This window comes from Hevea brasiliensis, chromosome 17 (genome assembly GCF_030052815.1).
Source record: "Hevea brasiliensis isolate MT/VB/25A 57/8 chromosome 17, ASM3005281v1, whole genome shotgun sequence".
NCBI classification, from domain to species: domain Eukaryota; kingdom Viridiplantae; phylum Streptophyta; class Magnoliopsida; order Malpighiales; family Euphorbiaceae; genus Hevea; species Hevea brasiliensis.
Window position 1 is genome coordinate 4,396,690 of NC_079509.1, and position 26,638 is coordinate 4,423,327.

General features: G+C 34.2%; 1 protein-coding gene and 1 pseudogene across 1 annotated transcript; one reads left to right on the forward strand and one right to left on the reverse strand.

Annotated features, from left to right (window-relative positions):
- Positions 1-1,856: 1,856 nt before the first annotated feature.
- Positions 1,857-6,852, forward strand: LOC110651580 (uncharacterized; annotated as a pseudogene).
- Positions 6,853-21,436: 14,584 nt separating this feature from the next.
- On the reverse strand, positions 21,437-25,053 carry LOC110651581 (uncharacterized). Its single transcript, XM_021806954.2, has 6 exons — positions 24,199-25,053; positions 23,138-23,685; positions 22,744-22,936; positions 22,504-22,568; positions 22,121-22,331; positions 21,437-22,025 (listed from the first exon to the last, which is right to left on the reverse strand). Exons 1-6 carry the CDS (start codon positions 24,379-24,381, stop codon positions 21,669-21,671), a joined length of 1,557 nt encoding a protein of 518 aa, XP_021662646.1. The 5' UTR covers positions 24,382-25,053; the 3' UTR covers positions 21,437-21,668.
- Positions 25,054-26,638: the final 1,585 nt, after the last annotated feature.

Genomic DNA, 26,638 nt, shown 5'->3' on the forward strand with positions numbered 1-26,638 from the left:
GTATATATAATAAAATAATTTTACATATAAAAATATATATACCTTATATTCTAATATTCATCTCCTTCTTTCCTGACAAATCATAGGGCCACTTGTTACACCACCACTTTGTCTAGCTTCCACAAATTTTCACCTCTCAATCCCAAGTGCCATCCACACCTCCATGGTCCCCTCTAATGTAGCCTTTCATCCTCTGCTTTAAACTCGACTTGACTATCCCTCATTCTGATGAGGATCAAAGTTCATGCAATTTTTTCTTTTAATGTTTTGAGGCTATTTATATTCATAAAAAGAAAAGTCTAAAATAGTAAATTGTTTATCACGGTAAAAAAGATGAATAGAAAAATTGCCTATTTACAGGAGACCCATTAAAAGTTAAGAATTTTGAGGTTGATTAGATTATATAATAATTAAGACAACAACAATAATAAGCAATATTCTAGCGCAAAAATATGAGTTATGATAAAAAAAAAAAAAAAAACACAAATTAAGCAACAATAGTAACATTCTTTTATTTTGTTATTTGTTGTCAATAAATAATAGCATATCTGATCAATTGCATTAAAACCAAAAAAACAGTACCAAATTTATATACATCTGCACTTGGAATCTATTAGAAGCATTTAAATTTGGTCAATGAGTACTAATAAGATAACTATTGATTTCTCCAACAGTTTCAATCAATCATATATCATTAATTACTTTGACATTTAGTGAAGATCCAACAGATTCATCAATTTCTTTGAGACTTACTAAAATTTATATAGTAATATTAAAAGCCGAAATCTTTTCCTTATAGATTTTGTCTTTTATGAATTGAACTCGTATAAAGTTTTGTAAATATTTACTTTGTTGGGCTTCCAACATAATTTTTGTTTTCTTTTTCTCCTTAAAAAAATACTATTCATTATCTACAATGACAGAACTCATTTCAACTTCAATTTCATTATAATTTTTCAATTTGAGGTTCTATGTTTATCAAATTTGTTACTTATAAAGAAACCAAAATTCATTTTTCGTAGAACCCAACTTCTCATTTTTCACATTGTTAAGAGTCCCTTTAATCTCCCCTTAGGTTTTTTTTCACCGCTAAGGACAAAACCCTTCATACAATTCTTTGTGTCTTAAACTTGCATGTCCAAATTAGAACGATTTGCCATCCACCATCAATGATTTTAAAAATATAGTGCTTTTTGTAGCGTCTGCATAAGGATGAATTACCACTCAAAGTTGATGATTTTGAAGATTTGCAACTCAAACAAACCTGTAGGAGAATGGCAAAGTGAACACAGATAGAAAAAAAAAAAAAAAAAAAGAAATTGAGAGAAGGCATGAATGGGTGAGTTAGCAATAAATCCCCTTCTCTCAAAGCTTGTCAATGGTTTCTAAATCCTAAGAGAGAAGCAGGTCTAGTGGTGTGAGGGAGATTTTTTTTTATTGTTGATTTTTTTTTTATTTTTGTTTATCATTTTCTAAACCTTTCATTTTCTTATGTATGCATTGATTCACTTTATCTGTGTTAACTACGATTACAAGATTAGATTAACTATAGTTTTGTAAAGTTTAAGAGTATAATAGAATGTTTTAAAAATTTATGATGCCACGAGAACTTTTTTTATAAGATTTAAGGTTAAATTTATATATTTAACATTTTCCTAAAAAAGCTAGAGTGTAAAGTATTTATTATTAAGAAAATATTGAAGATTAATTTAATTTTTTAAAGCTAATTTAATTTAGAAAATTAAAATTTTTTTTTTTTGAAATTTTAATATATATGAATGTAAAATTTTATTTTATATTTTATTTTTTTTAAATTAATATAATTTTCCAGAAGTGAACACTGTTCCTTTTTTATGGATACAGATGGCATATCCAACGACGTCGACTTCCTTGATCCAGCCCTAAAGTTACAACAAAAAACAAGTTGGAGCAGGATGCTGGTCGCAGCCAAATCCCAATTAAACCCCAGGCAACAGCCTCCTCCCCGGAGCTAAGTTTTTAGAAGACTTTCCGGTCGTGCTTCCCCAACTGTATCATCTTCCCTTCATAGTTTCAGTAGAGATGGTGAGCCAAAGACAGAGATTAGCCCGCAAGCGATACAGAGAAGCGCACCCGGAGCTATTCCCTAAACCAGAGCCAACGCCACCAAAAGACCCCGACAAGAAGAAGAAAAAAAATAAGAGCAAGTTCAAGCGAGAAAGGTCAGAGTACAAAGAACCCAGAGATCCAAATGAGCCCAACAAAAAGAGGTTTAAAAAACACCCATTTAGGGTCCCTGGCATGAAGCCGGGTGAAAGTTGTTTTATTTGCAAGGCCAAGGATCATATTGCCAAGCTTTGCCCTCAAAAAGCAGAATGGGAAAAGAACAAGGTTTGTGTCCCTTTTTTTAATCTTTATTATTTTCAGTTCTTATCATCTGGGCATTGAATCAATTATTAAAGCAAAACTGAGTATATACATGAGTTTCATGTGGTTTAAGCTCTTTACAGTGTATTGGCAATTAACTTCAAAGCATGAAGTTGACTATCGTTTGGGCTTGTTTAATTTGTAATTTATAAATATTGAAATGTGAGTATATACTTGAATTTGAGATTTGCTGTGCTAATTGAGAGGATTGGATTGGGAAGATCAAAGGTATTTGTCAAAAACAGACAATTGTTAGTTATGGGTGAAGTTAACTGATGGTGGTGGTTTTGTGTGTGAAAAATGGTTGCAGATATGCTTGCTTTGTCGGCAGCGAGGGCATAGCCTCAAGCGTTGCCCTAACAAGAAGGACGAGACTGTTGATAAGAAATTGTGCTATAATTGCGGGGAATCTGGGCATTCGCTATCTAAATGTCCCCAGCCTCTTCAAGATGGTACCTTTATTTCTCAATCTCTCCTCACTTCAAGATATATTGTAAATACAAAAAATCTGGTGGTTAGTTTGTCTAGTTGCTGAGTTGTTTTGATTGATAGCTTGTTGGTGAATACAACATGATATTTCACCTTATAATTAGTGAATTAGACAATTTCAAGGTCTGCCTTAAACATGATTTTTTCTTCATGACAGCAATGACTTGCCATTGTCATACCCTTCAAACTGGAAAGAAAACTGTGAAGTTTTGGAGGAAAAATATTATAGATGAATATTGCAAAATCTTTCTTTCCTTTTTCTTTCTCCCCCTAGGTGTTTGATTTAGGAGTTTCATTAAGGAGATTTAACAGATAAGTTCAAATGGCTGTCTAATGTCTATGAACTTGAAAAAAAGGAAAAAAAGAAGGTTTCAGTTTTATTCCATTCTATAGGACAGGGGATAAAAGAATATGAGATACTTATAATTACGAATGCGATATTCCAAGGCTTACACCTTCTCACGTATCTAAGTTAGTAAGGAGGCTTGATGTACCTTGGTTACCTACCTCTATGATTTTGGGAAGTACATTTATCCTTTTTGATAACTCATTTGGGCTAAAGCTTAATCTTTTGTTGTTTTATGAATCATGATTGTCTCTTTGGAAATCCAGGGGGAACAAAATTTGCCAATTGCTTTATCTGTAATGAACATGGACATTTGAGCAAGGACTGCCCTCAAAATACTCGTGGGATATACCCAAAGGTATGTCAAACGCTACATTTAATGTTGATGTTGTTAAAATGCAGGCTGCTCTGCTCCTGGAATGTGGGACTACATGCTTAATACATGGATGCTTACTGATTTAATTTTTCAGCTGAGTAATCTGCACTGTACATCCACTGATGCTAACATCTTGTAAATATGCAACAGGGGGGTTGCTGTAAAATATGTGGTGGTGTGACACATTTAGCAAAACATTGTCCTGACAAGGGTAAGAGAGACTCTCTTACCTCTGTTAAAGAAGGTAAGACGTACAAATTTCTTACAGTTATTGCCAACTTCCTATTCAAGCAATTTTGTAACTGGTGATGATAAAGTTAGCACATAGGATAGTGGCATCTAGTTCCTTCATATGTAACAGCGACTTAACCTTTTTGTGGCAAAGAAACGCTATTGAATATGAGAAGATATTTCAACAAGGATAGCTTGGTTCAAGCATATATGGTGTCTACTGACCTCAATTTAACATCAGGTTGATAAGATGTGTTCCTTTATTTGAGCCACTTGGTAGAAATGTTTGTCTCCTCGATGACATGTTAATTACATGTAAATGTTATCTTACAATGGGAACCAAGAAAAATGATGGGGAAAATATTAAACTAGAGAAGGATTTTGTACTAATAGTCTGGAATTTTTATAATTGCAAGCAATATTTTTGCATTCTATGATTTCCTGCTAAAGCATTATTAACTGCTAGGATGTTCCAAATCCTTTGTTTTTGCTTAATATGGCATGTCAGATTTTCACTTAACCTTCTATTCATTTCAGCAATCGAAAAAGGTGAAAGGCCAACTCCCAAGGTGACCAAGTTTGTAAGTGGGGATGAGTTAGATGATGATTTTGTGACAGAAAACACGAATGGCATCCAGCAAGAAAAGCCAGCGGATTCAAAAGATAGTCATGCAGAATCAAAGAAGAAGCAAGGGCACAGAGTGGTGAACTTCACTTGATAGAAACTGCCTTGCGATGAATACCATGAACTTTCTTTGATCCGAGCAATGACTGGATATACAGGAGTCTTAAAGATCTCATTTTCTTTCAAATCTATTTTTCTTTTTTCTCCTTTTTTTCAATAGCATTACCTACAGTTAAGAGAAAATTGTTGAGTCTGTAGTGGTGATTTTGCTAATACCTTTTGTCCAAAATCTTCATAGTCCAAAATTGACCGTTGATCATGTTCTCATGCAGTGCAAATCGTGGGGACAATCTGGACAGGACAATTGACAATGAAAATGAGTATACTAACGGCTTCATCATTCTTGTATGTTCATGAATGAGTAATGATTTCAAAAAAATGCCATAACCTTGGCTATTTCTATTTTTATTTTTTCCTTCATAATTTAACAACTCATATGGATAGTGCTTGAATTAATGGCAATGATGGATCATTGAATTCCTGGTGCAAGGTGCCTGAGCGCACTTGTAGGTAATTATTAAGCAGGGAAAGAAGGACAGAGAATATGATAAAAAAAAAATAAAAAAATAAAAAACGTAAATAAAAGGCATAAAATTTGGGTGTAGAAGCAACCTTTTATTATAGAATCTAAATTATCTTCTCATTTGATTAGCTTCTTATTTATTCTAACTTATTTTAAAAAAACTGAAAGAAATTATGTACCCATTATCCTAATAATAATTTTCGATTTATTATTGGTTTTCAAGCGGGTAAAGACGTGGCAAGATGAACTGTGTTATGTTCTTAATTTTCGCTTCCTTTGATGGATAAACAACATGGAAATATTGTTGTGGACATGATAAGCTTTGAAAGTTTAGAGAATTCTCAACCCTTGTTTTTGTCCCTCAAATTTCTCTTCTTCCCCTTATTTGTCTGGCCTCTCAATATTAATGTCCCCAAAATAAAGGATCTCCCCCATTTCTCCTTTTCATTTTTTTTTCCATTTTGCTTCTTTCTCCTCATTATTTCCCCCAAGGCCCTGGCTCTCATAGTTGAACTGCAAACATGGTATGCTCTCTCTCTCTGTTTCTTTGATCATGTTATTCTCATCATGCCTGACAAAGGGGAAAGCAATATATGTAAGTTTAATGGGATTTACACAGGTATGCTTAATCCATAAATTGAATGAACTGAATTCTTTTAAAATTATGTCATTTAATTCATTTCTTTTAAAATGATGTATTCTTTTTAACCAAAAGAATTGAATTTTATTAATTTTAAAATTTTCCAAATATGAAAATTATCAAATAAAATTCAATTGGATTGATCTCAAATTTTTACTTTTTCCAAATACGACATTTAGAAAGAGATGGAAAAAAGGAAGAAAAATGCTTAGCACACTAGTTATCTATCTACATTGTCTTTATATTCTATTATACTTCTAGTTGAATAAATGGTTCTCTGGAAATCTTGGGATTCATGCGTTTCTTAGTATTCTTCCCTTCATTCTTTGCGTATGGTCCAATTAAATTGTTGGGTTAGGCGAATTCGGCATCTGGAATGGCTGTGCATGATGACTGTAAGCTCAAGTTTTTGGAACTAAAAGCAAAGAGGAACTACCGATTCATCATTTTCAAGATTGAAGCTCAGCAAGTTGTGGTAGACAAACTTGGAAGCCCTCAAGAAACCTACGAGGATTTCACTGCATCTCTTCCAGCTGATGAATGCCGCTATGCTGTCTTTGATTTTGATTTCACCACTAATGAGAATTGCCAGAAAAGCAAAATTTTCTTCATTGCTTGGTAATCTACCAGTTTCTCATATTACTAATTTGAGACTCCCTTTTTTTTTTTTCTTACCTATATTGTCTATGTCTCATCTGTCCTTGTAGGTCACCTGATTCTTCGAGGGTGAGAATGAAGATGGTGTATGCAAGCTCCAAAGACAGATTCAAGAGGGAACTAGATGGCATTCAGGTCGAGTTGCAAGCAACAGATCCTAGCGAAATGAGCCTCGACATTGTAAAAGGGCGAGCACTTTAGACACTAATCCTTTCTCTTGTTTGAGATTCAGAGCTTTTTGTGACAAATTGCATGTCATCAGACTCAGCATTGTTTATTTATTTTTTCTTTTCTTTTCTGTTGCATGGGGTTGTTTTACACTTACCTCTATAGTTTGATGTAATATGCGTACATCTATCCTGTTTCATTCTCTTTATTTGGCATAACTGCTGTTCCTTCTTCTGGAGGCATAATTTGTAATTCTTTCACAATTGTAATTGGCCTGTAGCTACAGAGAAATATGGTAACTAAGTTACCTGAGAATCTTGAATTTGCTCAAGCATTATCTCTCCAATTTGCATCATCATAAAGGGAATTTATTTAAGACGAAAATGACTCTTCATCAAGGATAACATTTGAAAATACATCATGGGTAGCATTCAAACATCAAACAACATTAGGCAGCACCTTTTTCTTTGTACAAAAGTAGAAAACAGAAAAAGAAGCTGAACTGGTGCCCAACCACACAGGTGAGGCTACCTCATAACCCCAACATTACATGCCACGCAGTCTGAACCACAACCTTTTCAAGAATCGATAATAGGAATATCTGCATGACTTGGAGTGCGGTTTTTTGTGAGTGGAATGTTGCCAGCATAACTAGACGCTTCTAAGCTCTGGAGTTGAGTGCTTGATGGAATTTCCTGTAACAACCCAATTTTTCAAATAAATATATTTTTATTAATTTTCTTTTATTGAGTTAATAATTTATTAATATTTTATTCATAAATTTAAATTAATATTTTACAATAATATTTTTTATTAAATGGGTATTATTTTTACATATATTATTATTTTTATCATTATTATTATTTATTTATATGACTAGTTTTAAACATCCATATTAAATGCTGAATAAAATATTATTTTATATTATTAACAATTGATTTAATGGTAATTAAATTAATTATTATTGTTATTATTGACATTGTTATTATTATCAATTTAAATATATTAAAGAAAGATTAGGTACCTATGTGAACAAACAAGAAAAGTTCAGGGATTGCAATAAAATTAAAAGTAAAAAAAAAAAAAAAAAAAAACGTAGCAGCAGGCCCCCCCCCTCCCCCTTTTTTTTTCTCCTCTCCCGCGTCACCCCTTCCCCTCACTTTCTGGTCAACCGGCCAGTACCAGTGCCGATGGGACTCCCCCACCGCAGGATGATGTCAAGCAGTGGCAGCCACGGCAGCAGGCAGCAGGGAGGAAGAGAGAGAGAAGAAAGGGAAGGAAAAGAAAGGAGAGAGAGAGAGAAATCCATGCCATTTTTCCGGTCGATTCCGGCCACCAATGCCGGCGATCCAAGCTGTCATCAACTCCTCATGAACCCAGCTCCATTTTTCGACTAGCCATGCCCAGAATGATGAAGTTTCCAGCAAGAAACGAAAAGAGAGAAAGAGGAGAGAGATAGTGATGGCAGTAGGCTTTCCGACCGTTTTTCCGGCGATCCGACCGTCGGATCAAAAATCCGAGACCACCAATGGACTCAAGACGGCGAAATCTTCAAGATAGGATCAGTTCTACTCCGATCAGACACCGTTTGAAAAAGACGATAATTGGACGGTCCAGATCGCTTGGTGAGATTTTTTAACTTTTTCGATTTTCAAAATTTAAAAATAATTTAATGATAATTATTAACAAAATTTGAATTAATTTAGGTGCAATTGGATCGAGGATAGCTCACAGGCGCTGGGATCACATTTTCAGCTAGATTCGGCTGCCCGACGGCTTGTCTCAGAAAGTGATCGATATTATAGTTAATCATAGCATTTTCAAATGTTTTGGACACGTTTCAGGTGTCAGAATTGGCATAGGTAAACCCGAACTTCAAGTTGCTTATTTTCGGCTAATATCGATTTAGAATAAAAATTCATAAAATATTTGTGGGTGATTATAAAATTATAATTCTTTTTACAATAGTTTTATAATCCTATTAAGGACCGTTAGAAAAAATTTTAGAATTTTTAGAGCTTGTTTGAGTGGATTTTTATAAAACGTCAATTATAGGGACTAAAATATAATTTTTCAAGTTTATGACTATTGTTTGATTTAGAGGGCCCAGGAGGGGCCATATGATGTTGATGAGATGTGATTGTGGAAATTGAGATTTAGAAGTGTTATTTAAATCTTTTTACAGGTTAAGTAGGTCCTAGGTATAAGGGAACTCTGCCGAATTTTCGGCATAAATTAGGATGTGTTGTCTTTTTAAATTTATTTTAATCTGAATTAGCACTAATAAATTCATAATAAAATTATGTAGGTGATCAGGGTTACCCTTCTTCCTACACCCATCCTCTACAGTAATCTCTGGTGTACTATGAGTAAAATATTAATTTTAATTATAATTTCAATATTATTATATGTTCAAGCATGCTCATGCATCACTTATAAATATGTATCTATGTAGTTAGACCCTAGGCACTTTTTATATTACATTCTTAATTGATGAAGTGCCATGGATGTTGTTTATGGTAATTTGGAGCAGTGTGCGTGTGTTGGCGTGCGTGTGGTGTGTGGTATTGGATATGGATAGGACGGGTAGACACTGTTTGAGAGACACTAGCTGGGATTCGGTCCTCTTATGGATAAGTCGAGGTAGGCACGGCTCGAGACACTCGCTGGCCCCCGCATTTGGTTCATTAAGCGAAAGTCCGACTTAAGAGACACTTGCTGGCAGAGGTTGGATTAAGAAAGCTGTATAGGGGATCAACTCCCGTATATGTACAGTTTGAATATTATTGGGTGTGTGTGTGCTCCAAATCACATTTTTACTGTTATGATGTGATTTGTATACAAATTTTGATGATGTTGCATTCCACTCCTTGGGATGCATTAGCTTTATATGGCTATAGAAATTATAGTTAAAATAGGTATTTTACTCTCTGAGTCGAACGCTCACTCCTGTTCACCCTATTTTTCCAGGCTACAGGAGGAGACATTTTTCATAATAACCTGCTTCTTTTCTCGTAGGTTATCAATAATTACTTAATTTTATTATTATTCTCTAAATTTGTAATTTAGAACTCCGCATGTGTTTGCAGTAGTATGGACCTTGTTAGAAATCGTGTTAATTTAAATTCTTGAGATTGATAAATGAAGATTTGTATGATATTTAAATAATTTGTAAGTGATGGTATCAGGATTGAGCGGGGCTCCCCTGACTTCAGTTTTTTATGGTTATCGGGTTGGGTTGACCCGAATAAAAATATTTTATTTTACTTTATTTTATTTACATGTTGAGCCTAAGTTTTTGGGCTTTAGTTATGGATTTGGGAACAGCAAGGCTTACTACGGGCCTCGAGGGCTTTATGCTAACCCAAGTCCTAGTGTCGATCCGGCCCATAGGTTGGGTCGTGACAAATGTGGTATCAGAGCTTAGGCTTTAGATTCATGGGAAATAAGGTAATTGGGAGTGTAAAAAGGAGTCATGTTAGGAGGTCACATGCGGAGTATAGGATTCTGTTTCGTCTTTTTCTGTAATTCTTTATTTTTAGATTCTGCGTTATATCTCGGGAAATATAAGAGTGCCTCAGTTAGTGTCTTTATTTTCGTGGAGTACATAGAAATGTGAAATAGAGTTAGTAGACATGTTGAGGTCTGCCATAAAAAAACGTTCTCCAAGAAATACTATATTTTTATCAGTATGGGTCTAAGTGTTGTGCCTATCTGGTGCTAGGCACGAGTACATAAAGATGAGTTTTGATAGTATAATTGCACTAGATAAGGGTGAGGATACCATTGCTGGCAATCGTCAGTGGATGATCCAGTTAGAGTAAGTTTATGATAATAGTAGATTCTAGAAAGATAAGAGATTAGGAGACCTAGTCTGTCAAGACATATTGTAGTAACTATACAATATTCTTGATGTCTGCTCTGTAAGCTACAGATTACAGTACCGACATGAGATTATTGTATAGAGCTATGTGCATCCCCGTGGTGCTTCATAATGAGGGTGTTTGTGGATGACCTCTATTTTGTTATAGTTATGCCAAAACAGAGTTCTATATCTGCAGCGGAGTTGGAAACTCCTAGTTAGGTGTCTAAAGTTAGAATATTGAAAGGTCACAGTTGGGTGATAACTAGAGTTAGTGACTCGGTTACCCTAGCAAGAGCTAGAGTTACGTCAAGAGTTGCCATCAGACCAGAGGTTGCAGATTAGTTGTAAAGTAAAGGTGACATCTATAGAGTGGGACCATCTGATATTCGGTATGAAATTTTGGATGGTTTTTGCAGTACGACAGACGTTTTGCTTAAAGCTTAGTGAGAATAGTATACCTTGTGTGTATCAGCAAGGTGTGAAGTACAACCCTACTACCTAGAGAAGGTCGGAACTATGAATTGATGATTTACAGAGCTATGATATGATAAGAGAGTCATTAATTTGACATGGTTTTGGCAATGTGGTAAATGTAGTACCTTTGTTGCAGTAAGTTAGGGTATAGTCCTATCTTTTCAGAAGGGATAGAAGATTATTACTAATAATGATGACTTATGGAATAGTTTCCCAAATGGGACTGTTGCGTGAGATAGAGAGTTGTTAGCTCATGTGTTCTGGAGAGGGTACAAGTTCCATGTAGGAATCATAAGATGTAAGATCAAGATGTATGTAAGCCTTTAAATTGAATAACGGGTTTAGATATCTAGTATTTTAAGTTTCAGCTAATTAAATGGATATGAAAAACTAGAGTTGCTACAGATCCCCTCCCTAAGGTAGTAGGGGGTAATATGTAGTCCAAAAGGGTAAGAACAGAGATCACGCAGGAGAAGTATGACTACTATTCCCTAAGTTCATCCTTAGCTTCTTAATGCTTAAGACAAAAGTATACTCCAAATAAAGTAAAAGAAAAAGGACAAAAGTTAGCATCGATAAATCATAGAATATGTATATATATATATATATATATATATATATATATATATATATATATATATATATAGATGGAGTGCGGTTCAAATGCAGTAGGAGAGATAGCCTGAATGCCAATAGAAGTTTAGCTAGGGTAGTTAGAGGATCAATTCTGAGTAACATTGAGGTATAGATGATGTGGTAGGGATAGTGTAAGGGTATAAGTTTCTAACATGACAATCAGGTTCAAAAAGAAAATAGAGCTAAAGAATGGAAGAGTGAAAGTTTGGATTTGGGTAAGATAAAAAGAGTTGGCTAAAGAATAAACTGGAAAAAATAAATTAGGATAAGATTAGGAAGAATAGAGCCAAGATACCGAGGAGGTGAATATGGTTCTAGGAAGGGTAATTGAGATAAACGAAAAAAAAAAGTAAGGATAGAGAGCATAGAAAAAGGATGGCATTAGGAAAAACATTGTCAAGTTATGGAACCCAGAAGTACAGGACTTAGAGTAGGTCATAATTGATGTAGTGTTAAGAGCCTGAACCTAGAGCTTAGAGTTACAGGATCTGGATTAGACCTTATCTGTTTTCTACCCCCAAGGTAGGATAATGGGGTAATGACATAAGAACCCTTTTGGTTGTTGACAGTATAATGGAAATTAGGTGAGGTGTGCGACCAAAGTAGGTAGTAGCTATTGAGCGTACTGTGGTAACTTGAATTGTATTGTCAGATAAAGAAGCAAGATCAGTAGAAGTAAGCTGGATAAAAGTCAACATAAGGGATTTAAATATACAAGATGAAGGATAATGTCACAAAGGCTTGATGTTAAAATTTAGAATGGTGAGACCTAGAGTCTAAAATTAGAGTTAGACATATATTTTCAGTGTGATCGATAGGATAATTATGTAAAAAAAAAGAGTAATAATAAATAAATAAATAATAGTATGATAATATGTAGCAGAATGCTAGTAAAGGTCATAATAGGACAAGATAGGTATAGGTGTAATTATAAGATATTGAGAAGTACATGGATTAGAGGAGTGATTGTTGGTAAGATTGGAGTAGATCTGAAAGAATCTGTGAGTGCTTTTATCTTCTAAAATATATGTAACACCCTAGGCAAATCCCACATCGACAAAACACGGGAGAGATGCTGGGTTCATAAGATGGAGGTTCCTAACCTCTAGTGACGCGTTTTAAAACTGTGAGGGCTTCGGCTCAGAGCAGACAATATCACTAGTGGGTCGGGCCATTACATTTATGGTATCAGAGCTGCTCCGCGTGCAACCTTGAACGATGGTGGGGCAAACCTCAGCGAGGACGCTGAGTCCCATAAGGGGGGTGGATTGTAACACCCTAGGCAAATCCCACATCGACAAAACACGGGAGAGACCACTTAACCCAGTTTTGCCTTTAACCAATTCAAATTGTTAGCACAAGTTGGGTCACTGAAACTGCCAACCCAGAAAATGACCAAATGAACAGTACGTGTTCATTTGGTCATAACTCTCTCTATACTGGTCCAAATGACCTAAAATTTTAACCATGGAAAGTTTAGACATAGGGCTACACTTTTCATGAAGACCACTTAACCCAGTTTTGCCTTTAACTAATTCAAATTGTTAGCACAAGTTGGGTCACTGAAACTGCCAACCCAGAAAATGTCCCAAAATACTATTCCTTTGGTATTTTGACCATAACTTGAGTTCTATAATCCCAAACTCAGTGATTCAAAAACTGAAATTCAAGTTTAAACATAGAGGAGAAATTGTTATGAAGGAATTGTGACTAAATAGACATCCCAACCTAGTCAAATTCCTAGATAAAGATAACACATCAACATGAACCTAAAGAAAGGTTCATGGGAAAAATGCTATATAGGATAATTAAAATACTCATAAGGAAAATTCAATATTAAAAATGATATGAATATGTAAATTAGGACTAATGTCCTATTAATATGAAATTTATGGTACCAATGAACAGTACTAGATAATAGTAATAGTGAATAGTGCTAAATTAATTAAAAATATTTAATTGCCCATAATATACCTAGACTTATTTATTTAGTTGGATAAATTGGTATACCAATTAGGGACTACAGATAGCAGTACTGCCTACCGAGAAAATCATGAACTGACAATATATGTCTGGTATGATTGTTCTACAGGCTATATGCCTACTTTATTTCTGGCTTTACAAGCCTCGTGGGATAGACATATGGATACACCCGTACATCCAGCTTTTATAATTTGTTATAGGTTTTCTTGGGCACTGGAAAAAAAAAATTTTATTAAGACTTAAAATACAATAAGTAATCATAAAAGATCCCAATAATATTAATTATTTCCAAAGAGCAATAAAAATGTAAGATACCCAGAAATTATGAGTTGCATATATTATTTCAAATTATTAAATTATTGTTATTATAAATTATGCACCACTAAGCGTTATGCTTAGCGCGTTGGTTTTCCATCGCTGGAGATCGAGTACACCGACAGAGCTTTGATCAACCGCCATTGTCGAGTCACCTCACGTTGTATTTTGGTATGACCCATGTATAGACTAGTATTTTGGTTCATTATGTTTAGTCATGATGTAATTACTAGTTTATGATGTATTTCATTTTGGACTTGTAATTAAACTTTGAGATTGAAATGAAAACTTGTAATTTATTATCTATGAATTTCTATATGAAATGAAAACTTGTAATTTATTATCTATGAATTTCTATATGAATGCAATAGATAATACTTCATTTTGAGATCTCATAAATAATTGTAAATGATATGATACATGAGAATATGATATGGAAATGTGTAAAATGAATATGAACATGTTAACAGGTGATTAGTGGAATCATGGATGCTAATAAAATAAGGGAGGCTTCTCCACAGAAATAAGATATAAAAAAAAAAAAAAAATTTCTACACATAGAATACATGTTTTAAATGACATAAAAAGTTTACAATAGATATGATAAAACAAGATAGGGTGCTCCGGCACCGAATGTGGTACTTCTTGCTCGGCTATACTGTAGACGGGTAAGGGGTGTCACATTTAGTGGTATCAGAGCCTGGTTTCGATCCAGGGACCTGTGGGTTATGGGCCCACCACGCTTCCGCTGCGCCACTAGTGATATTGTCCGCTCTGGGCTGAAGCCCTCACGGTTTTAAAACGCGTCAATAGGGGTTAGGAACCTCCATCTTATGAACCCAGCATCTCTCCCGTGTTTTGTCGATGTGGGATTTGCCTAGGGTGTTACAATATAAGCAAGTATAAGGAGCATTGGACAAACAATTATAAGTATGGAAGATAAATGGAGAGTAAAAAAGAAATAGTAAATTCTAAGATGATATGTCAGGCAGGACAACAGTATAACAAATGGTAGATACAACTGATATCTTGTAATAAAGCACAATAATTACAAAGAAATAATGAAACTAAAAAGGGAGACTAAGGAGTATGAGCTAAATCTTATTTATCAAACAATGGTATACCATAAAAGGTGGGAGAACATTTCTCCTTCTTTCCAAATTAGCTCGTGTTTCGATTCTAGGAGATTATGTTAAGAAGAGAGGTTGTGTCAAAGTGACCCATTATGAAAATTTGATGGGAGTTAGTACACATCCAATCTTTTGAGGCGAAAATGACGATAATGGAGTACCTAATGTTAAGTATGAAAAAATGATCAGAGAGGTGACAGGAGTTAAATCGCGCTAGTTATCAGGGCTTACAACTCTTTGGAAATATAAGTTGGAGGAAGTACTATTTTTCTAATGAGTTACAATGAATGAAATTGTTGTTAAGGGGAAAAGTTGAGGCTGAAGTTGGAAAGCTATGGGTAGTATATGTGATTATAATGGAACTTATAATTTCTGGGTCTCCTATCCATCCAGGATGAGTAATTTCCTACTAAGGCTGGTAGGGAATGATAATGTTCTGATAGTTAAGTTGGAAAAGGGGATACAAAAGAATTTTCTATAGTTAATTACAAGTGTTACATAAGGTGAAGAATGTGCTGATAGGAGTAAATTGTAAGGTTATAATTCTCAAAGTAATGGAACTAGTAATTAAGATAAGACTAAGAAATAAAATGAAAGTTAAAGTTGATGATGGGATGGACATTCTTGAAGGAAAAAGGTGTAAGGGTGAGATAGGACTAAGATTAAGGAATAAGTATAGCATGTTGAAAAGATATCAACAATAGCAGAAATAGGAAAAGGAAGTGGATAAGATCCAAAGGACAGGAAGAAAGCTCGATAGAGCTAGTTATAATGATGAGGATAAGAAGGAATAGATATGCTAGGAACACACTAAGAGATGTTTGAAATAAGTTATTATGAGATGATAGATTAAAGGAGTAGTGGAGCCTCAATCTAAGTGCCAATGTGTCAGAAGTAGGCCACATACTAAGAAGCTTTAGGAAAAAGTCTAGATATTTCCATTCTAGAGAAGGAGTGGGAAACAATAAAGTTGCATTAACTAGGTTGTCAAGGAATACAAATACATTTGTCCTATAAGGGAAGAGACCCAGTTTACTCTCTAATATTGATAGATGGTGTAAGGTACCCTTGACACTTGGATGGAATTTTACCTGACTAGTTATCTAAGATGGACAGAGGTTGGTCTAAGTACCTTAGTGATGACATAAATAGATTGGAAATTTGAAGTATCATGAAAATAAGAAGATGCATAGGTGTTGACTATTAAGGTCATAGGACAAGTAAAGATTTTAAACAGAATGCCTATGATGGATGCTACAGGAAAACGTCTCATAGGATACCATGAAATAAGGAACATAAATTATGTCATTAGGGAACAGAGGTTGTTAGAATAGAAAAATGGGGACGAAAATCACTAAGAGACATGTTAGGATGCAGTGAAAGAGAGGTAAGCACCAAGTTGATTACGGTTATGAGACATCAAGTTAAGTGCAGTGAGGTATAGTAAATACTTGAAATGTCAGAAAAATGGTCAATAAATAGTTAAGAAATAAGAGCCCCTCTAGGAAGAGATAATAATAGTTAGGACACTATAAGTAGAATCAGAAAGCAGTAAAATGTGATCTATAGCATACGAAGAGTTCGAAGAATAAAATGTTTCAACCATCTCTATATAGCTAGAGGAATAATGATCGCACTTGTTCCAAAAATCTCATTTTCTTTATCCTCAGTTTGTTTGAAAATTCGGGGATGAATTTTTCTTAAGGGGGAAGAATGTAATAACCAAAATTTGCAAATAAATATATTTTTATTATTTTTCTTTTATTGAGCTAATAATTTATTAATATTTTATTTATAAATTTAAATTAATATTTTACAATTGTAATTTTTATTAAATGGGTATTATTTTTACATGTATTATTTTTTTTTATCATTATTATTGTTTATTTATATGACTAGTTTTAAACATCCATATTAAATGTTTAATAAAATATTATTTTATATTATTAACAATTGATTTAGTGGTCATTAAATTAATTATTATTATTATTATTGACATTGTTATTATTATCAATTTAAATATATTAAAGAAAGATTAAGGACCTATGCGAACAAATAAGAAAAGTTCAGGGATTTCAATAAAATTAGAAGTAAAAAAAGCAGCAGCAGCAACACACACCCCCCCCCCTTTTTTTTTTCTCCTCTCCCACGTCACCCCTTCCCCTCACTTTCTCCCTCTCGTTTTCCAGCCAGCACCAGCGCTGGTGGGACTCCCTCACCGTAGGACGATGTTAGGCAGTGGCAGCCGCGACAGCATGAGGCAGGGAGGAAGAGAGAGACAGAGAGAGAGAGAGAGAAGAAAGGGAAGGAAAAGAAGAGAGAGGGAGAGAAATCCATGCCATTTTTCGGTCGATTTCGGCCACCAACGTCAGCAATCCAAGCTGCCATCAACTCCTCACGAACCCAGCTCCATTTTTCCACCAGCCATGCCCGGAATGATGAAGTTTCCGGCGAGAAATGAAGAGAGAGAAAGAGGAGAGAGAAAGTGACGGCAGTGGGCTTTCCGGCCATTTTCCTGGCGATCCGACCATCAGATCAAAAATCCGAAACCACCAATGGACTCAGGACGGCAAAATCTTCGAGATAGGACCAGTCTTGCTCTGATTGGACACCGTTTGAAAAAGATGATAATCGGACGGTCCAGATAGCTTAATGAGACTTTTGAACTTTTTCGATTTTCAAAATTTAAAAATAATTTAATGATAATTATCAATAAAATTTGAAATTAATTTAGGTGCAATTGGATCGAGGATAGCTCACCGACGCTGAGATCGCATTTTCAGCTAAATCCAGCTGCCCGAAGGCTCGACTCAGAAGGTGATCGATATTATAGTCAATCCTTGCATTTTCAGATGTTCTGGACGTGTTCCAGGTGTCAGAATTGACATAGGTAAACCTGAACTCTAAGTTGCTCATTTCCAGCTAATATCGATTTAGAATAAAAATTCATAAAATATTCGTGAGTGATTATAAAATTATAACTCTTTTTGTAATAGTCTTATAATTCTATTAAGGACCGCGAGAAAAAATTTTAGAATTTTTAGAGCTTGTTTAAGTGGATTTTTATAAAACGTCAATTATAGGGACTAAAATATAATTTTTCGAGTTTATGACTATTGTTTGATTTGGAGGGCCCAGGAGGGACCATATGATGTTGATGAGATGTAATTGTGAAAATTGAGATTCAGAAGTATTATTTTAATCTTTTTACAGGTTTTGTAGGTCCTAGGTATAGGGGAAACTCTATCGAATTTTCGACATAAATTAGGATGTGTTGCCTTTTTAAATTTATTTTTATCTGAATTAGCACTAATAAATTCATAATAAAATTATGTAGGTGATCAGGGTTAACTATCTTCTTACATCCAACCTCTACAGTAATCTCTGACGTGCGTGTGGTGTGTGGTATTGGATATGGATAGGATGGGTAGACACGGCTTGAGAGATACTCGCTGGGACCCGGTCTCTCTTATGGATAAGTCGGGGTAGGCACGGCTCGAGAGACACCCGTTGGCCCCCGCATTTGGTTCATTAAGTGAAAATCCGGCTTGAGAGACACTCGCTGGCAGAGGTTAGATTAAGAGAGCTGTATAGGAGATCAGCTCCCGTATATGTACAGTTTGAATATTATTGGGTATGTGTATGCTCCAAATTACCTTTTTACTGTTATGATGTGATTTGTATAAAAATTTTGATGATGTAGCAGTCCACTCCTTAGGATGCATTAGCTTTAGATAGCTATAGAAATTATAGTTAAAATTGGTATTTTACTCTCTGAGTCGAACGCTCACTCCTGTTGACTCTATTTTTCCAGGCTATAGGAGGAGACTTTTTTCAGAATAACCTGCTTCTTTTCTCATAGGTTATCAATAATTACTTAATTTTATTATTATTCTCAAAATTTATAATTTAGAACTCCGCATGTGTTAGTAGTAGTATGGACCTTGTTAGAAATCGTGTTAATTTAAATTCTTGAGATTAATAAATGAAGATTTATATGATATTTAAACAATTTGTAAGTGATGGTATCAGGATTGAGCAGGGCTCATAACTGCAGTTTTTTATGGTTATCGGATTAGGTTGATCCGAATAAAAATATTTTATTTTATTTACATGTTGGGCCTAAGTTTTTGGGCTTTAGTTATGGATTTGGGAACAGTAAGACTTACTACGAACCTCGGGAGTTTTATGCTGACCCAGGTCTTAGTGCCGATTCGGCCCATAGGTTAGGTCATGACATTTCCCCTAATAGACTATTATAGGATAGATTCAATTAACTCAAGAAATGCAAACTGGTCATGCTTGGAGGAATTTTACCTGAAATTTGGTTTCTTGAAAAATCAACTGATTCTAGCACTCGCATGTCACAATTTTCTTGGGGATCTCTCCTGCCAAATTGCTTTCAGACATATTCAACGACCATAATCCCAACAGAGGAGTTATTTCCCCTGGAACCTGTCCTGATAGTTTGTTGCTTGAAAAATCCATGCTAGTTGTCAGTGTTAAAATGCTGTCACATTTTTTTGTTGTTTTGAGCGTAAAATGCTGTCACATTCAATTTCTCTTCAAGTTTCGAAGAGAGAATTAATTGGCGTATTTACTTGCAATAATGGGAATGTCTTTTTTCCTTTTTCCCAGACTGCAAATTCGCTGCAAAACCAAGGCCCAATATAACACAAGGAATAAGGACACCCAGTTACCTAACCAAGGCCCAACGGGGAATAAATTCTTTGAGATGATCAAAGGTAAATATTAATATTTACAAATTATTAAAATTGGACTTGCTTGAGTGGAAAAAAAATATGAAAACTGGAAAGTGTACGTATGAACCGCAAAACTTGATGTTGAAGGGCAGGTTTTGCTCTGTACAAAATGGCCAAATGGCATATTTAATAAGGTAGGTAACAGGCTACCCACCTTGCAAAACCATCCATCCATGACCGTGAGAAGGCACGCTGTCCAACTGCTTAATCCTCCTTCTGCTACTGAACTAGGTTATTTAATTTTGCTCTTTCTAAATAATATAAGTTAAACGGTAACTGTTGACCCCGTGTAGCTCAAAATGAGCATTGATTTTGATGATAACAAAACTCAAAGAGAATCTATCTAACCTAACCTTTAAGTGATGTGTAGATTCTTTGTCTTATGCATAAAGAACCTTTGAAGTTGCATCTAAGAAGAAAAGATACTCAAAGGCATTCCAAGACAAATCCAAAATGAGAAAAAGACTATGGAAGCCAAGACTCAAAGAAAAGGTATAAAAGGCATAGTATTAAGGAGTGAGTCTTAGGTCTTTTGTAAAAAGAATGGATGATAATTTAGTCATATGGAGCTCAAAAATAAAAATTTATTTTCTGATTACTTTTTCTCATCATGACCTTGAACACAACCATTGAAACATTTTTCAAAGGTCTAAATCATTTTACATTGCAAGTTGAGACATGCAGCTGTTGACTTAGTTTCCTAACTGGTTTGCTAAAATTTTCGGTTTGCTAATATGTTTGCTAAAAACATTAGTTTGCTAACTGCTCCTAAAATTTTATTAGTTTGCTAACAAAAGGACAAAATAACGGCTATTTTGTCTTGGGCAGTGTGTGTAACGTTCCAAAAGGGTTTCAAACGGTCTAAAATGATTTGGGACTATAAATACACATTCTTTACTTCATTTACACTTGATGAAAGCTAACAATTGAACTCCAACATTGATTTTTCATTTATTGCTTTCATTCAAGAGCTTTAAAGATTTTTGAGCTTCCATTGGCAAATCTACTCATCTCTTCTTTATAGTTTGATTTGTATTGAGTAAGAGTGAGTGTTGAAATATTAAATTGCATTCAAGAGAGGTTGTACAAGCACCTATTGAAGCTTGAGAGAGAAAGTGCTTGTGATAGCACTTGTAGAGGTTTCAAGCTACCTTGGTAAAGCTTGGTGTTGTAAAGGGCTTTTGGTCTCTTGCCTTCAAAAGAGCAAATAGTGGAGACAAGACTCAAAGAGGGTTCTTTGAGAGAGTGGATGTAGGCTAGTTTCTAAGGAACCACTATAAAAATCATTGTGTTTGATCTCTCTAACCTTTACCTCCTTAATTTTGTGCAATTTAAATTTTTCTTGCTATACATGATATTGAATGTTGTTTGAATAAGATTGAGTTAATATATTTGAGGACATATTAAGTGACTTGAGAAATCAATTGTATATTGTATGGTGCATGCCTTGTTAGATATTGCCATATACATTGATTGAGAGTTAAATTGCAACTTAGGAACACATTGTTGAAGCTCATATTATCTTCATTACATATAGAGAAACACTTAGTTGAACATAGCCACAATTTTTCATTAGACTACAAGCAAGGGCCGAAAAATTGTTAAAGTCCAATTCACCCCCCTCTTGGACTATATTTGGGACAACAGTAACCTTTTTTTTCGTTAGGAACTATACAATATGAAAGGCTTAACTGTCTATAAGGACATTCATTTTCCCACATATCCTATAAGGCTATATATGAAACATAATTTAGTGAACAGCATATATATGAGTCTCATTAATAATTTGGGTTCAACGAATAATTTAATATAAATTCCCCTACACTGCTCCTTAACTTATTTTAAATATTCCCCAGCATTTGCTCCCACAACTCTACCTGTTAATGAATGCCTTTTTCTGCTAAAAATGACATCAAAAAATAATTAAATAATCATCTGAATTGAAGGCACTGTGTATATTCCTTATTTTGTAGGATTCTAATTAATTGTTCTGATTGTCCCGGTACTTCTTCTCCCATAACTCCACTTGTTTTATTGAAATCTCTCTTCTCCTAAAAATGGCGTGAAGAGATGGAGGATCATAGGGAGGAGGCAGCGTGCATGGACTTGTCTCTGCAGGACTCTTCACCATGGATTCCAATATGAAGTCCTTCTCTAGTCCACCCAATCGGCAAGCCATGGATTCTGAACACAGTTTTATAGCTTTTCGAGGTATAACTGGCTTGAACGTCAAGAGATTTGCATACTCTTTCAAGAGATGAAACATATAGTCGTACACATAATCCATCTTCAATTCCTCCTGAATGAATTCACTGGCCGCCTTTCCAATGGCCTGTGCCTGCCAAATCCATGCAGAATGTAACTGAATTGTAATAAGTGATTTGACTCAAACACTTTCTGCAGGGTTCAAGGTAAAATTAGGTCAGAATTTACCTTCTGCTTGTGGGTGTTACCCCACTCAACGGCAAACTTAATGGACCTGCACTTGTCATTATCCTTTATAGGCCAGTATTGTTCAATTGGCCTGAGACTTCTCGTGAAGAAGTCATAGTAATGTGGTTTTACAAGTAAAGTAACAGAATCACAGGCAAGAATGTATTTTTCGCTGACTGACCATGCAGTCCCTTCGATATAGATCTTATATCTGCGTCATTGCATTTAGAAGCAGCAACAAAAAGATAGTGAAGTAAACAAGAAAAGGACGGTAATTAATTAGAAAGCACATAAACAGATCAAGTCAAAAACTGAAAGGATGTAGTTCACACACGTACTGGCACAAAATAAGAATAAGTGAACAATTTTGAATTTTTTCCTACCTGTGAATACATTGGCTTGCTAAGTTTGATTGCTTGTAACCTTGCCGTGATTCTCGAATCCAGTCCTGCAAGATAAAGATATGACACCATAGTTCACCCATTGTCCTCTCCTCTTATAGAGAAAAGATAACAAATAATGCTCCATAAAGCTTTCATATACTAGAAGAAGCAATTCTCACTTCTGCTATAGGTTAAACTGAACGAAGATATAAAGGAGGATAGAGGGAGTCAATTATTTACCTGAGCATACAAACGAGCATTCCAGTCTTGTTGCTCAGAGACATTACATTTCATAAGGTCCTGCCTGGTTTCAGCAACTGCTGGATTTCCTTTCCAGTAAGCATAAGGTTCCCTGTCCATCCACCTGGTCTTCTTGTTGCCTTCTTTCAAGTCATTCAGCAGATTCTCCCATGGCTTTATATTGACCTCAGGCCTTCATAAAGTTACAAAGCTATGTTTAATATAACAGGGAAGTGAAATTAGGTCTCTTTCCACTTTAATCAAGTGAACGAGGCCCTTAAGTCCAAAGTTCACTTGGTAATTGTTATCGAGTGAAATTTAGTCATTCAGTTGATATGAATGAAGTAAAAAAAAAAAAAAAAACCACCTTGATATGAATGATGGAGATTCTTACCATCCCCAAAAGGACCAATCTGGGAAAACGATATCCAGTGTGTCGTCATCTCCACAGTAACCAAACAAAGGTGGTGGGGCCGTTGCGTTGGGCCTCCAACTATACTCACTTGAATTCACAACCGGCAAATCAAAGCAATCAAACATGAGCTCCAAATCAGGCACTTTTCCTGGGTATCTCCGTAACAGCTGTAGGATTCCCCACAGCGTAAAAACATCTCTCGTCTGAAACGCCCTCCGGTACTTCTCCAAATAGGCTTCGCCATTCACAATCGCCAACCTAAAATTCGCTGTCCTTTTAGCTCTCTCAACCATTTCCCTCGTTATCCCCGTGCGAGCCCATGGACGCAGGTCTTCGTATATCCAACGGAAGTATTCTGGACAAGCAGAAACAGATGGACGGCGTGGATTTTCTGAAATGGTAGTGGAGTAATACGCCGGACATTTTCTTGTGAGGTTGAAAGCAGCGCAGTCGAGTGGAATCTCGATTTTGTTTATGAGCTTTTCGGTGGCTAAAAACGGCTTCTGAGCCAACCCGCTCTTAACAGTCTGCAAAAACACAGGCCGAAAGTTGAAAATTAAAGAAATAGTCAATAACGGCCAATCAGCTGTGCCCAGGTCCAAAATGGAATGAAATTCTACAGACATCATGGGTGCCTCATGGGTTGGTGGGAGGGACCCATGCACATGAATGATTACAATAAATCACGACACTAGTCCCACAGTAGACCAACTTTTCTCAGGAAAAAAAAAAAAAGAAAGATGAACCGACACTCACGACGTATGCGAGGCCTTGGAATCATCTCTTAGCATAATATGTACGCGTGTCCGGCATAAGAAAATGTTGCAAAAGAAAAAAAAAAATAGAGCTAACGACGTCGTTTGTAAAATTGTAGAGCAATCCCGCGCATGGACGTCATATTAGTTATTACTCTCCTTTTTGCCTTGCATTTCTCGAGAAAAGGATGAGGAATGTCATTAATTATTTTTGTCGGCAAGTGGCTCTTCCCTTTTGTTTTTATGAGAGCAAGCAAGATTGATCACAATAGGGCGTTTACTTACAGTGTTGTCAAAGTGGCGCGTGAAGTCGAACGCGCATACAAGCAGGAAGAGGAGGAACACGAAGACGGAGAATCTTGCAGATAACTTGACAGAAGGCCAGATCGTCTCTTGCAAATGATAATAAATCCCCGATCCATTTTGCAAGTAACTCTGCTCCCTCTGCTGCTCCCTGATTTCTCTCATTTTCTCTCTCTTCTCTCTCTCTGTAAATTCTCTTAACTAATTTCTGACAAAGCACTTGTCAGTGAGATAATTGGGTGATTTCCTCAGATATGTGTGTACTTCAGTTTTGGCTGATATGGAGATGTTTAAGGCATAACTAGGATCATTTCTTACGAGAGTTTCTGAATCGGCTAGTTTGTAAAAAATAGAAACCACGAACTTTAATTAAGCAGATGGATGGAGATCCAAAAGACGCAAATAATAAGAGAGAAACACAGTTGTAGTTTGCATTTGCTGTTGAAGTAGGGTCACGCTTAGCTAAAAGGATACCCAGGTAAAACAAAATTGGCTAAAGAAGTATGGATGGTGCTTAGGGAGAGCATGAGATCCAAATTAGAGTTTCAGTGTGAAATTGGAGTTTCAGTATGAGTGTGGTGGAGGAGTCTGCGACTGCTTTTTTACTTCCGTTTCTCAAGAGAGAAGCGAAAAAATTTGATTGTCAAAGGTGGAGAATAAAGATGGAGAAGGAGAACAAAAAGGAAATTTCTCTGAGGAAACGAAACACTGGAAAGTAGAATAATTAAAAAAAAAAAAAAAATTAAAAGCCAAATGTGGGACTCTCAGGTAAACCTGGTTGATCAGGACTCCACTCACGCAAATTATATACTGGGTTGTATTTATTTTTTATATAGATGCATGATGTGCCTTGAATCTGATATCTATCTATATATATATATATACACACACACACACATTGAAGAGATTACTGTTTACAATAATATTTTAAAAATATATAATAATTTAAAATTAAATTTAATATATTTTTTATTAAATTCATTTTTAAATTTTAATTAAAAGTATTTTTTAATAATGTTTAAAATAATATTTCTTAAAAAAATTGAGTTTAGTATCATTTTTTTTGTTTTTTATTTTTTTAAAATTAAAAACTACTTTTCAGTTTTTTATTGCTTGTTTTTAAAAAACTGTTTTTTTCATTGTACACGCGGAAATATTTTAGTTTGCATATATATATATATATATATATTAAAAAAATAATTATTATTATTTAAAAATAAAATATTTATTAAAATTTTACAGTATAATATAAAATGTAAAAATATTAAACAAAATCAATTATAAATATGTTCATAATATTCAACAAAATGTTAATCAGAATTTAATTATTTAATGCATTTAATCTTAATAATGAAACCAAGTGTAAATAAGTTACAAAAAAAATAATAATTAAAAAAATAATAATTAATATACCACATGTCGTTTCACTTTGAAAATTAGTTATGGCATTATAAAGGAGGATGAGTTGACTGGATTAATGCTACGTGAAAAACCAAAATAAAAATTCACTTTTGCATGTCTATACTTTACCGCATTCAACTTAAGAAAAAAACCCAAGTCGATAAAAATTATTTGAAAACGCAACGTTCAATCAAACAATTTCTCTTTTTTTTTTTTAAACAAAAAGACAAAAGAAAAATTCAACGCGCTCTTATTTTCTCGATTTTATTTCTAAGCGAAGTTAATTTTTTTAATAAAAAATTAAAAGAGAAAATTTAAACTTGAATCTATTTAAAAATGACAATAATTTTAATTTTTATCAATAATTGTTTTCATCAAATCCTAATAAAATTAATTTGAGTAATATATAATTAAATTTAAAATATTTTTATATTTAAAATTTAATATTTATAACAAATTTAAGAAAATTCAAATTTTATACTTTGAATATCTATTATTCTAATTCGTTTATATAAATATTTAATTAAATATAAAAAAAAATATATTTTTTATAATAATATTTAAATATTTTTATTTTATATAAAATAAAATAAAAATATTTTATGAAATTATTAAATTTTTAAAATATAAATTACTAATAAAAATAAATTTTAAATATATAATTAAATGAGTTTGAGTATTTTTTAAGTAATAATAATCAGATTTGAAATAGACTCAAATAATTAAAAATAAATTTTAATCAAGTTTAGAAAATATTTAAATTTTGAGAATATTAATTAAATTGAATTTAAGTAAGGTAATTTTCGTATATATCTTACTCGCTAACATTTAAGTGGGTAATATATTTCTAATCATTAAATCAAATTAGACTAACTAAATAAAGTTGTAATTTTTTTTATTAATTAAGCCATACTTTATTTCTATTTAATAGAATTTTTTCTTTATAGAATGTATGCATTCGCATTATATAAATCTATTCCTGTTTTCGTTTCTCTTTCAAGAAAAAAAAAAAATTTACCGT

Coding starts and splice junctions, on each gene's coding strand:
- LOC110651581 (XM_021806954.2), bottom strand. CDS start 24,381: ATGAGAGAAATCAGGGAGCAGCAGAGGGAGCAGAGTTACTTGCAAAAT. Junction 23,686..24,198: donor CGCGCCACTTTGACAACACT/GTAAGTAAACGC, acceptor GTGTTTTTGCAG/ACTGTTAAGAGCGGGTTGGC. Junction 22,332..22,503: donor GCAAGCCAATGTATTCACAG/GTAGGAAAAAAT, acceptor GCAATGACGCAG/ATATAAGATCTATATCGAAG.